The sequence below is a fragment of the Cottoperca gobio genome, chromosome 18, assembly GCF_900634415.1.
Source record: "Cottoperca gobio chromosome 18, fCotGob3.1, whole genome shotgun sequence".
NCBI classification, from domain to species: domain Eukaryota; kingdom Metazoa; phylum Chordata; class Actinopteri; order Perciformes; family Bovichtidae; genus Cottoperca; species Cottoperca gobio.
This window is the reverse complement of record NC_041372.1, coordinates 1,514,508-1,528,755: the sequence shown is the minus strand read 5'-3', so window position 1 is coordinate 1,528,755 and position 14,248 is coordinate 1,514,508. Positions and strand designations below refer to the sequence as shown.

Sequence of the window (14,248 nt, the reverse complement as noted above, 5' to 3'; positions counted from 1 at the left end):
AGAAGACGGGAGAGAACTACTAAAGATCCCCCTCAATGGTAACATTTATCGACTGTTAATGCCATTTTGGGAAGGTCCCGTAATTAAATTGTGTCAATAAATCCTAGAGCTGCACATAAAACGGGGGATAAACGGAGAAAGCATTCCTCCGCTTGCCTCTTCCCCGCTGTGAGACATATGTGGCGGGAGGCAGAGAAGAAAAATAAAACGCATTTGAACAGATTGCAGGGAACATTTCTCGAGCACAAAGTTGTGAATCTATCCCATCAATTTCACTTTGCGTGCTCTGTTGTATATGACCTTGGGTGAATGATCCCTTCAGTCAGAGATATTCAGCTGAACTGAGGGGATTTCTGTGGGTGCAAAGGGAGCAATAAAACTTTTATTCATCCCTCTGTGACTCCAGAAGCTAATGATTCATGGATCTTAGTGTAAAAAAAAAAAAAAGAGAGGGTGGGAGAGGGGGTTGCTGTGGTGCAGGAGCAGAACTCAATGAGGTTTGAAAACTGTTGTCACACATCAATGAGCAGGTGTCTGATGTCAAGTAACTCAATTCCAATGACTTCTCATGATGAGATTCTCGGCTGGTGCCTCAGTATTCCTGCTTCACATGATAGTTTTGCGGCAGAAAAAAAGTAGGTGGAAAATAGGGACTTGAACACCTTTTATATAGCAAATATAGGTGTGTGTGTGTGTGTGTGTGTGTGTGTGTGTGTGTGTGTGTGTGTGTGTGTGTATACAGGATTTTGAAGAATCAATATTATTTGAAGATAACTATTAAACATTTTTGTAAATGTAACATCTTTAAAGATCCCCTTCAGACGTGTCTTTTAGGATTTGATGGACCATAATCAGCTGTAAAGTTGAGATGTCACAACATCTCGTACGCACACGTCTTGAGCTCGGAGAAACTTTTCCCCTTCAACAGATTAAAGTCTTCTTCTCTGCACACACCTTATTTTGCCCAGTGAAGGTCATCGTTGAGTGGACTTTAGATTTGTTCACACCACAACTGATGCAGATTCTGTATTTCCCCCACTCGTTGTATTCTGTATCATAGTACAGACCAGCATGTTGTTTCATGAAGTATTTATTGCAGTTGCTTGTGTGTTGTGTGTGTGTTCAATGAAAAATAAACACAACCGATCCCACCCTTGCCACCCCGCCCCAACCCAGCATGACACAACACTTGAGGGCCGTGAAAGCCAACGGTCCACTTACTTTGAGCGTCGGCGAGGTGGAGGAACAGACCCAGGACAAGCAGCAGCGGCAGCAGCAGCGTGGGTCTGGCTCTGTGCATGGTGGGACAGCTTGGCACCAGCATGCTTTGGCAGCCTCGGTGGTGCTGGCTCACAGAGCCCTGTGAGTCAGTCTGGTCTGATTTCTCAGATGCAGGGTATTCACAGCCTATGCAAGGCAAGGAGGGGTGAGAAGAGGGAGAGGGAGGGAGGGAAAAGGAGAGAGAAACAGAGTGAATGAAACAAAGCTGTTTGGCTCCACGGGTTTTATCTATCCCTGCACATTTCTGACATACCCCCACACAGCCTCGGCTGGAGCTGACAGAGGATAGGAAGAGGCTGATGTGCTCACGGGGTATGTTCTGACAGTTCTCTAAATGGAATAGTCACTTCACACAATGCGTGTGCACGTGTGCATGAGAGGGAGAGCGATAGAGGGAGAAACCACACAGATGAAAGGGTGGACTAATACGATTTTGTCTTCACAGCTCTGGTCGCGAGCACCAATTAAATACGCTGTATAATAAGAGTACATTTTAAGTCCTCCTAAGATCAGTGTTGATATCCGTTTCACATAAAATGTGGCTCTGTTACATGTCGGGAAATACAGGAACTATTCCTAAATGCTGAAAGCTTTTTCACAGTTCTTCAATTAGGAGTTTTAGTCAATTTTGCCCTCTGAGAAACGGATGAGACTTTTTCTTTAAATACAACACACACACACACACACACACAATATAAACACTGTCTTTGAGTTCATGAGATACACATTTAATAAACCAATTCATTTGAAGCTCATATTTATGCTTCTTACACCACATGTAATCCAGAGTTGATGCTTTAATAGCTCTAAGTGCCGATACAAAGTGATGAATTAGCTTAGCTTTAGCACACACACACACACACACACACACACACACACACACACACACACACTTTTTGTCTTCCACGCAACTCAGACAACACATGGCGGACTGGCCATTCATGTTTCTGCCCTTTTATTGGAGGACTGTGGAAATCAATGTGATAGAGTGAGCGAGTCTCGGCTGCAGACGAGCTCTATCCCTTGTCACCCATTTGCTTAAGCCACAGCTTGATCCTTAGTGATGGATGCTCTGCGGTAGTCTTCGGCTTGTGACACGGCTGCCGGCTAATCCGAGTGTGTGATGACATACGGTACTGCTGGTTAGCATGCTAGCTCGTCTGCCTGCATGTGTTCTGCAGGGTGCTGTTGCTTCAGCTGTGGCGACTGGTGGAGGCGGACCAGTCGGAGACATTTCAGAGTCTTTATGTTCCATGGAATCAAACATGTCAGATCTCTTGAAGTTCTGCGATTGTGCAGCTCCAGTAACCGTCTGTTCAGAGCTGTGCATATTAATGCTTTTGCGAGAAATCATATTTTATTAGACTGTTTATCTGCAGCTTTGACCGCCACCCACCTAGAGGGAAAAAATAAAACAAGCCCCCCCTAAGCTCAATCAGCAGGCCGATGATGACAAAGTACCTCATTTCCCTGTTACCAATCATCCTCTTTCTCGCACCTAGCTCTCCCCCCTTTCATTTCTGTGGGCTGTAAATGGCAGAAAAGACGGGAAGATAGCGCACCTGTCACACTCGATTTGTGTTGGGGGGAGATAGACACGACTACCTGTCTCCAAGCGCCGCAGGGCTAGCAGCAAGCGTAAGAGCGGGGGACGTGTGGCGAAGGGAATCAATTTGAAGCAATCTCATCCCCCGCTCACAGCACCACAACACACACACACACACACACACACACACACACACACACACACACACACACACGCGTATACATATACATACATTTGAGCACACTAGACAGAATTTTCACATGAGCAGTGTTTGTAGCGACTTTGAATTAGATTAGAATCAATTGGACTGAAAACCCTGAGAAGGGGACAGAGCTGCAGTGGGATCATACCTAGTGCAGGTACAGCTGTCCGTCTCCTCCGCTTATTGTTTTACGCATCTGCACCCTCCAAATCTAAGTGATAGCCTTTGAGTTAATTAATGTGAGAATTAACATAATGACTTGACACAAGGCAGCACACAAGAAACCGTACTCAGCAGCCCTCCCTTCCTGTGATCACGCCCGACACACACACACACACACACACACACACACACACACACACACACACACACACACACACACACACACACACACACACACGCTGGTAGAGGCAAACAAAACCATCTGTATGTTGTGTAACCACCAGTGTGACAACCAAGAGGCTGCCATGTGAGTAAACACAAGGAGAAGCTAATGTAAGCACAGCTAACACACGCCCCCAAAACCTTATACCGACTTATACCAAAAAATGAAAGCAATTATATCCAGTGTTGATTTGTGGTGTTCATTTTTTACGAGGAAATTGCGCTGCAGATTCCTTCCTAAACGTGCAAAAGGGGAGATGAGCCACCTGGCAGACCTGGCAGAGAGGCAGGACATACTATCTGACAATGGATTTAGCTTAAATGCTGCAGAGTTTCTCGTATGAAAGCTTGTGTAATTACACGTATGAGCGCGAGTACAAATGATCCTTTTCGTTCCCATGAGTCGATATAAAAGTCCTCCATCAAAGGCGGCGCCACCTTTGCCCACTTTATCCTCAACATGGCCGCTGTGCGTTTCGCTGTGCACCTCCACCTTCATACATTTGGTGGCATTGATGCTTTCCATTGAACATTTATTACAATAGAAAGAGAGAAAAAACAATCTTGTCTTTCTTCCTGAGCCCCTGGTGGTATTATTGTGTTCCCATTCAGTGGTGCTTCATTCAAAGGATTTTGCTGCTGATAGCAATCATGCATTATTAAACAAAGCCTGACAACATGCACAATGTTAATTAGAAAAAGGGGGGAGTGTGTGGCAAGAAAAAGAAAGGGGCTGTTGAGCTGTCTACTCTCTCTCCTTCCCCATGATCCTTATCAGAAGTGTGAAAGAGAAGGAGGGTGGGATGTTTATACTCTCCATAATGGCTCATCTCTATTCTCATTTCAGCGTGTTTGGTATTCTGCTCCATTTAGACGAGCAATATTATTGAAGGGGAGAAAAAAAACAAAAGAATCAGTCCTATTTATCTTATATTCCAGCCATACTGCAATAAACGTGTTATGGGAAAGAATGCAGGCAGAATAGTTATGAGCTCGCGGAAGCAGCAGGTCCACAACATCAGCTTCACCGCAATGTTGTCTCCATGTTCTTGCACATGCTGTAATGTTTTTTGGCAACCCAGAGCACAAAGCAGTGGGACACGAGTGCTGACACGAGAAAGGCTACCGATGGTGGTGCCATTTCTAACAAATTCAACATGGGCTTGAGCGAAGCAGTTGTACCACATTATGCCCATCCTTCGTGCAAGTTGGCTAATTTCACTTTGGCCAGCTCCGGGGGGAATTTTTTTTAAAGCGGTGTTTTTAATTTCAGGCTCATGCACAAGCTGAATTGAAGTTCAAGGAAAGAGTCGATTCACAGTGTGTTATCCTAACAGACCAAAGCAGCCACAAGAATGCCACCAGATCTATTAAGGCCAATCCCTCTGTAATTAGCTCGACACATGCAAGGACAAAGCACAGCAAAACAACGGAGGATGTGATCCATACTGCACTGGGTTATAAAAAAGTTGCCTAGTATCATGCCCGGCCAGGCACGACAAATAAGAATTATTTTCGTTTTATGAGGCAGGACTTTGTGTTTCCCTCAGGACTAGAGTTAAAGAACACAATAATTACCCCCCACACGCTCACTAGGATGATATCCAGGACTAAAGCAGTGTGTTAGTGCACGTATCTCTGAGATCTCTCTTTCTCTCTGCCCTGCTGCTGGTAGACTCAGCACGAGAAGAGTCAGCAGATACAGATTCCACCATCTTTCTTTACCGTTGCCATAATACATAATCAAACTACATACATAAGTGTGTGTGTGTGTGTGTGTGTGTGTGTGTGTGTGTGTGTGTACACAGTACATCCTTGCAAACGTGCTGTTGCAGTATTGCACAATGTAATTGAAATTGCATTGTTCTTTCATGCTGCTCGTTATTGTTTCAATCTTTGCTTCTTCGCTGTATCTTTTGTTTTATGCAAATGCATATACATATAAAAACAAACATTTACCACTTAGTTATTTGATAGCTGTCAAGGAAATAAATAAATACCTATCAGTGTCATTACACACCGCGTCTATCTGAATCTGAAGTCGTTAAATTATTCAGCATTTGTTTCGTAAATGTGGCACATAATTGATCGTTTAAACAGGCTGTCTGATGTCATCGTGTGCTGCTGTACTTTAGATGAGGAGGGACATTATAACGCTGTGAGATGAAGGTGCAGGAGGTGCGGGAGGTGCGGGGGCCCCGGCCTCTGTTGTGCCCCCTTGCTTGTCTTTGCTTGTCTCTCTTGGAGAATCAGGGACGAGGATAATACTCAACTACTCTGTGTTTAAATGACAGCCTCAAGGTTAAAGGGCAACAAGAGGGCGCAGGTTAGCATCAGCTCTTCCTCTTGTTCAACAGATTGGATAAAACCTGTGACGGGCACCTTTTAAACATACCCTCACACACACACACACACACACACACACACACACACACACACACACACACACACACACACACACATCCTTTGCCTCATCCTTTTATGACAAGTTGTTTCTTTGATGCCAGTTAAAGCATAAAGCCTCTTCTTTATACGTAGCTGTTTTCTCTTCCCTGTTGTTTTTCTCTTCTGTGCATTTTTACTCTTTCTTTTTCCATCTCCCGCTACTTTCTTCTGCCCGCAATGGTGTGATTTAAGACCGAGTGACAAGGCTGTTTCTCACACATCGCTCCCGATCAGCCGGCATGTGTAATAACATCCCTCAAGCTAAGCTAAGCTATGCCCTCAAGTGCAGCCTCCACATGAAAGACCCTGACAAGCACACATCAGAGGAGTTTATTTGCTTTACTTATTTATTTACTCTTTCCCCCTCCCTCCGTGCCTCCTCTGACCTCCCTCAAACAAGCCTCCCACGGTCATAAACTATCCTTTGGGTGGTACCGCCTGGAAACAAGTCAGGGTTTACAGCGCCGCCTGCAAGACTGCCTCATTTTCCACAAGCAAATGCTGTAACTGATGGTTCTATCTATACTGTATCTGTTTTCTTATCACCCAACATGAAACACACAGCAGGAAGCTAATTGCATCTGATGACATTTGTCTGTTATGTAATTGGGTTAAAAGCACCTGCTGCGGCTGCAGGACGAGGAAGCTATCACAATCCCATCTCAGCTGTGTGTCCGCTGCAAATTAGTGGCAGGAGATTTCAAAGCCAGTCTGCAAAATGATCTGGACTTTGAAATGTCAAACCACACGTAGAGTAAAATAGCATTTATTCCCTGAGCTCCGTGCACTATTATGATATTATTGGGCCTGTTACGGGATAGCTTCTCATTGTATGCTAATTCTTGCCACTGCACGTGGAGGTTAGACATCTTCACGGAGCACAAACTGCTCTAAAAACAAGCTTGTATTGGAAAACACGGGTCAAGGAGAGGATGTTGCAATTTGAAAACTGTTACCTCGTTTGGGTGCAAAGAGCAAGGTTGAGTCCTCATGAGGATTCAGCCCACACAAACTGACCTTGAGCGTTCACGTTCGTATCTAAAATCAGCACGTAGCACCAACTCACAGACACTCCTCCTCCTCCCACTCGTTCTGGGTGCTCTTTTGGTTTTCAACTGCCTCTCCTTGACTTTTCCATCTACCTGGTCTGCCTCACCACTTCTCTGTGTTTCTCTCTCTTCGCCCATCTTTCTCTCTCGTCCCATTCCCCTCGCCACGTTCCCCAGCAGCTGTTGGGGTAGGATGGATGGTCCCCACAGTACAAGACCCTGACCTGCAGTCTAGTGACTGATTATCCCAGTGGCCTGTTGTGCTGCTCCATACCCACACACACACACACACACACACACACACACACACACACACACACACACACACACACACACACAAGGTTACATAGCTATTGGGTAATCTCTAAGGACACTGAGGAGTTTAAATGCGAAACAAAGCAACATATTCCATCTTTGTCTGCGTGATCACATCCTTTGACCTTGATGACACAGGTAAACAAACTACCTATTGAACTCTAATGGATGCCACGAATGCCTTTTCAATGTGCAGCAGATAATACCAGTACAATCAGCATTTGCGTAAGCCTGTGAGCTGTGTAAACTATTCAAATGATTACCTGCTTGTTGGGAGGCCTTCTCTTGTGCTATGTTTGCCTGTTACAGTGTGGGCGGCTACTATAGTACAAGCATGTGCCACTTGGGTCGTGCTTGACCTTGCACATCAGCATTTCGTACGAGGATAAACTTGTTATCATCCAAACAGGCTGAATCCTGAGGAGTGTATTGTTTCGGGAGCAGAGAGTGTGGCAGGAAGGGGGAGGAAATGAGAAAAATGGTAGACGCAGTAGCGGCAGCAGCCAACCTGGAATGGCTGGGATTAAATTTATGCCGCATGAACAGGGGAGGGCTAAATCATGTTACATATTATGAACCAGGAAAAAAGAAGGGGAGGGAGGGTGGAGCAGAGGGGTGGAAATATAATGGATAAGGGAAGCAACGAGGCAAAGAGAGAGAGGAGTGGAAGGGAGAGGAAGGAAGGAGGCGAGGAAGAAGTGAGGGGTAGGAGAGTGCGCTGTAGGGTGGAGAGCAAGAGAGGTGGAGGGAGGGAAGGGAATGTGCCTCACTGCCAGCTTTTCTCACGCTCCGTCTGTGCTCTTACGCCTAGCAGAGGCAGCGCGACAGAGATGGGAGAGAGGGAAGAGGAGATGCCACTCTGACAGTGTAAAGGTATTGTTTCCTGAAGGGAGGGAACGTGAGAGAAGAAGAAACACGCCACATGTAAACTCTTCTCACCCTCAAAAGCACAAACTGGGGCTCAGGTCCACCTCCAATCCAATAGATGCAGACTAAAACACGTAACTCCTACACATACATGCTCACAAATGCACAACTCAGGCATTCATGTGCACAAATAGATACACAGAGGCAGAGAACAGGCACGCATACCCTTTGCACCACGTGCTCCTGGCACTTTGACATCTACCCCCAACACAGCAATGGTCTGTGGGAGGATGAATAATCTCACTTCCGTGAGGCAGAGCGAGTGAGAGAGAGGAAGAAGGGTGAGAGGGAGGTTGTTCCCAGCCTGAGCTCATGTCGTTTTATGGAAAGCGCAGAGCCCTCGAACAGACAAAACACCATTTCACTGGCAGAAACATCAGAACAGACTTCTGTTGAATATAACTGAATAATACAGCACTGGGAATTGTGTTGCCCTCTAATACATATGGCATAAGTCAACGACAATATGCTTCCCTATCTTCTCGAAACAATTGAACACCAAGGTACATTGTGCGGCGGTGACATTTCCGTGGCTTTTGTACACAAGCCAGGCCGTTTGGTATGTAAATGCACTACTTAGGCGTACATGAAGGATGTAAGGAGGCGCTTGGGGCATTCCCGCTACACTCATAGGGCAGCAAAATAATTAAAATGCCAAGTGTCTCCCATTATCTAAATGCTAATTTGCCTTGATATACCCTGAGCTGAAATGTAACGCCACATTATGGTTGCTGTACGGCACCAAGGCAACAGTGAATTTCCCTTCAATTAGCCTAGCATACTGTAAGCTATCCGTTACCTGAGGTGATAGCACCGGATGCTATCAATCCATGTGGACTTCTTCTGTGCTCCCCCCCCCCCCCCCCCCTCCTCTGTCCCCACGGGCAGCTAAAGACAACGTAGCTGTGTTTATATCACATAAGTGTTATAAAGGTTTCCAATAATGCATAAGGTTTTCCTGTGTGAGTGTGTGCAGAGCTGCAAACACTGGTGTTCATGCACTGACAGCCATTCTTGTTTTTCAGTGTATTATGAGCACTGGTGCTTTTGCCATGACTCAGATTTGATAAGAAAGCCCGAGTCAACAACTGAAAGAACAGACAGGCGGCATTAGAACCAGCAGCTTATCAAAAGCCTTTTGCATGAAAATACATCAGTGCCAACAGGGAGGGCAACGTGACAAAAAATATTATCACAGATATGAGATGTTTTTGCTGAATACACAGATAGAGGTGAAATTGTGTTGTTTCTGCTTTTCCATCTATATCCTGATAAGACCGTCAAAGGACATGCAGGGTGGGGGCGAACGGCATTTTAGAAAGCTGTTTCAATATTTCAGCGGTTCAAATATCCTTCCTAAAGTGTACTGAGCTCTTTGATGTGGGCGCTGCTGATTAATAGGTTTGAAAAGCTCAACTTTTTTTTGTTCTTGGACGCCCTTGAAAGGTGTTTTTCGCCAAGCTAAGCTATTGTTCTCATGAAAGGCGGCGCAAGCTGCTTGTGCAACTCAGTCAAGGGAAAGCAATGGTTCACCCCGAGGCAAAAGCAACAATTCCCCCTTTGTCGTTTCACTAAGACAAATGCTTGCCATTGCTACGTTTGCAACCAACCAGGAGCAGTTCCCCGTCACTGATGGTATATTGTAGCACTCGAACAAGACATTTTATTAGGCTGCTGAAAAGGAATAAATAGGTCCTTTTCTCCAGCCCCAGTTTGGAGATTGAAATTCAAATCAAATGCCACCTTCAAACAAATGTCAGAACAGGAAAATCAAAACCGTTCTGTCAATGCCTGGCATCAAGCAAAATACACAGTTTGACATTTGGAAGTGATTTTCTCTCTCTCTGTCCTTGTTTCATGTAAAATTAACTCGGAAACCGTCGCAAAAAATGCATATAAACCCACATCACACAAATAGTCTTTGCTGCTCTCGCTCTACATCAAACATTCTCTTAGAAACCTTTACACAAGCTCTCCCATCTCAACCCAATCCACCCACAAACACTCACAAACATGATTAAGACACTGTCAAGCCTGACATTGCCATCTACCATGCTGTCAGTGGCCCTCACTGGGAGTCGCTGTTGACTGACTGCCTGGATGTGCCTTATCATTAACAGGGCCGTCTGTGCCACCACGGAGGGGCTTTGATGACAGAAACTAAGGCCCCAGTGCCTGCCCCTCCCATTTTGCCAGCCCAAGTGTCATCTAAATGAGATAGGGCTCAGGAGCTAAGGGATTAGGCACTGCATAATTACCTATTTAAAGACCCTAATTGAGTATTTCATTAAGAGACTGGCACAAAGATTTTGCCATGGAGGGTACTACGGGGATAGAGACACATCCGCCTGTGTATGCATGTGTTTGAGTGTGTGTAGGGGGGGGTTGCACGTGTCTGCGTGTGCAGCTGACTGTAACCTTGAATTGAAGGGTTACCTTGTTAGCATGGAGGTCTGTCTTTGTTTACATTGCACTTTGACTGTCTGGCACATGTTCAGCTAAATCCAATAGAAATGCACCTTGAGGAAGTGACGGACTATATGTCCACCCTGTCGTCTAAATCAAGTTACATCTTTACATAGTTGCTTTCTCTTTGTGGGAACTCAGGACACTTGTTAGTTCAGCAGCCTTTTATTGCCCCCAATTAAAATGAAAATATTTGTTCTAATCTAAAACGTATTCTGCAATTTACTAATGATTTATTTTACCTACAGCTTAACTGAGTGGACATGTTTCACTCCAACGGTGAGCAAATGCCAAATTAAGGAGTTTTTCCTTCTTTAGTGCTGATATTTCATCTTAGTGCAGGACTTTATCACTCTGCTGTTCTATTTATTTGATAACTGTTGTAACAGGCCATAGATTAAGACATTGGTCCCTCGCTTTAGACAAAGAGAACTTGTTGGAGATGTACAGTCTGTGTTAATGTGATGCAAATTCTGCTCCAGTTGTTCCAACTGCTATTTTTGGGTAACATTGACATTGCCAGACAAAGAAAACTACAAACTAAAAGAGAACATTTGAGAGAACGAGACTCTGCTACACACGAAGAAAGAAAAACACTACAAAAGCTGAAACATTTTCCATCCCTGTGAAGCTAATTGAATCCAATAAAAGGGACATTTGTGTGCACACATTACTGCTAAGCCCAACAACAAAAGACCGCAAGTGAGTTTATGCCACTGACATCGTCGGCCGTCAAACCCAGGCTTTCACTGACGCCACGGAGTGTCAGCCGCTAGGTTTCCAGTGCCACATCAAAAGAGATGAGATACAAGAGGGACATGTGTCTTTTTATCTGCCTTATAGAAGCTCGGATAATACAAATATTCATTGTGATGTTTACCACTGAAATTGAATTTCTGATGTGGTGAAGAATACAATCTTAAGTTTACTTCAAAAGGAGCTTTTATTTGTGCAGTCTTTAAGATCTTCAAAGTTATTGTGATAAAAAGAAAATAGCAGCAGTGCAGTGCAGAGAGAGTGCTATTCCATTTCCATCATTTTACATTTTTGGGTAGCCACAGACTCCACAACATAACTGTGTAACCGGCTCATTCACTCACATATTTCAGCGCTGAGACTGTGAACGACTCAGATCTTAAGTCTAAACTTAGTTATCAGATCCACAATCACGATCCCTGACACGCTATAATCCACGTAGAGAGCTGGACGTTCAGCAGGAGACCCTGTTCTTTGGTCATCACAAACACTTTGCACAGCGACAGTCATTAGAGCAGCCTGATGGACCCACATAGTTTTCTGATGACAAATTTGACCTGATTTCCATGAACCAGCAGGCTGTGACTTGTCTTCCCCCCCCCTCCCTCCCCACAACTCTGTATCTGTGATCACTGGGGACATTGGCAAGTTACTGGCAGTTGGCTTGCGCATGATTGACTTGTTTGCTAAATGACTAGCATCTGAAGTGGCAGCGCTAGCCGGAGGCTATTGGAGTCTGTGGGGCAGAAACCAGCTGCTAACTGCGACAGATAAACTGTCCCGCCCTCTGGGGATTCATATGAGCACTATTGTGGTGAATGGTTGCTGAAGTCTGGCCAGAGATGCTGAGGGCTGAGATGACACTGAAACATCATGAGTCAGTCAGTGCTGTTCCAGCAGCAGACCCATTACTCTTCTTTGACATGACGAAGGTTGAAAAGGTTTCTGCAACAGCGAGGAAATGAACTTGGATCTCATACATGACAGGTGAGAAATCTGTCCCTGAGACACTGATGATAAGAGCTCAAAAGCGATTGTTTCAATGTTGATTCATTGTTGGAGTGCTGTAAAGGCATCAGGAAATTATACCATCGTTCAGTATCTCGCTGCCTGGAGACACCGTTATACTCGGGCGAAGCACCGCACAGACGGGCGAGTATTTGGAACAACAAACGTACCGAAATGAAACAAAGGTTCAATCCTGTTAACAATTTGATTCGGCTGGCAAATTAATTGACTTAAAACTTGCCTTCGTGCTTCACACGGCTTGCGCACCATCACGCCGGGGAAACTACGGCGAGCATAACACGGGCATAATGTGTCGAGCAAAGGTGAAGCCCAGCCCACCTTTGATGTACCCGACTTGAAGACGTGGGCATGGAGACTGACAGGCATATGTAACCCCAATAAATCAAGATATTAGAGCAAATGCAACACAACAAGCTGCTGTCGACATCTCTGGAACGTGAGCCTTGATTTATTAATCGTGTGGCATTTCTCTCAGGTTTGCAAGAAGAAGCTGCTGCTGCTGTTGTGATGGCTTACTGTAAGCATGGGTAGCTGGGTAGGTTAGTTAGTGTAGGACGCCTTTGTTGCCTGACAATGAGTTAGAACAATGAAGCGCACAATAAGCTTCAGAGTCTAAAATACATTCACTTGGATAAATGGCAGATTGTACACAAGAAAGCAAGGCGCATAATCTCCGAGAGAAAACCTCTTTGTGTGTGTGTGTGTGTGTGCGTGTGCGTGTGTGTGCTTCCCTTCAGCATAACATTTCAACGGCCTTGTCACAACTGTGATTGTTGACTGGAAGCCTGTATGCTCGATACTGCCGAAGATGGAAATCCCTGCGAGTACAAAGACGGTCTTAAGACTGAGGTTGTACCTTGTGAATGATTGTAAGATTTTAGACATTTAAATGTTCGATGAGTTTTGCAAATCATTTCTTCCCATGACTAGTGCTACATCTTTATGCTATTTTGATAGAAATGCACACGACCACACTTTGACCCCGTATAAAAACAACATATGCAGAACAGATTTCATACTCAGCTGCTGCCCTGGTTTGAGATTCCAACACATTCATGGATTAGTAGGGTAACAGTAGATATGACAGAATGTAAGACAGCCAAATGATTGCATAATTTAACATTAGTGTGTTGTGTTGTGCATGCCCAAGTGTGGACATCCTGTCTGCTCAGCTTGTGAGTTTAACAGCAGACTAATCCTCTAAAGCAGGTAGTTTCTACTCCAAAGTCTCTCAGTAGCTCTGGCAGCTCCTGGTGACAGTAAAGCCAATCTAACGGGCAGCGGCCCAATGCGGGTTCTATCAGGCACCATCTTGGCCTTGCACATTCTTTATCTCCCCATCTCTGTTGGGGAGACATCCATCTTGATTCTGCTGAGTGCCAAAACGAAGGAGCAAGAGAATGAGAGGGAGAGATGGAGAGGAGGATGGAAGAAGGGTGTTCACCTGATAAGACAGCAGGGAATCAGAGGAGAGGATCTCGGGGAGCGTGGCCCCAACACGCTCAAAAGAGGAACTTCATCTTTATCTAATTACCACAGGGCCGTTTTGCCGGGGCAGATAGCGTGAGCGTTTACTGCGGCCGGTTAGTATCACAGTACTCGCAGACCTTCACCAGCACACACATTCTCCCGCACAAACTTATGCAGATATGATTAACATTCAAATACACTTCCAGTGTTGCACACAAGTGCAAGCACACACACAGATGCACACACATACATGGGGCCCAGGGCTGAGTGCCATAACAGCCCAATGAAATATATTCAGATTAGAAAGGTGTCGCATTACTCTCCAGCCGGATGATAAATACGCGGTTAGCACCATCATTAATCTTGTACCCCTCCCTG

General features: G+C 45.1%; 1 protein-coding gene across 41 annotated transcripts in view; it reads right to left on the bottom strand.

Moving 5' to 3' along the window:
- Positions 1–14,248, bottom strand: part of LOC115023600 (receptor-type tyrosine-protein phosphatase delta) — a 191,153-nt gene that overhangs the window by 84,183 nt on the left and 92,722 nt on the right. For all 41 annotated transcript variants that reach the window (XM_029454716.1, XM_029454728.1, XM_029454721.1 and 38 more), the window contains one exon: positions 1,222–1,407. In XM_029454716.1, coding sequence (XP_029310576.1) covers positions 1,222–1,324 — 103 coding nt within the window. In that variant the 5' untranslated portion in view covers positions 1,325–1,407. The remainder of the gene's footprint in view (positions 1–1,221; positions 1,408–14,248) is intronic.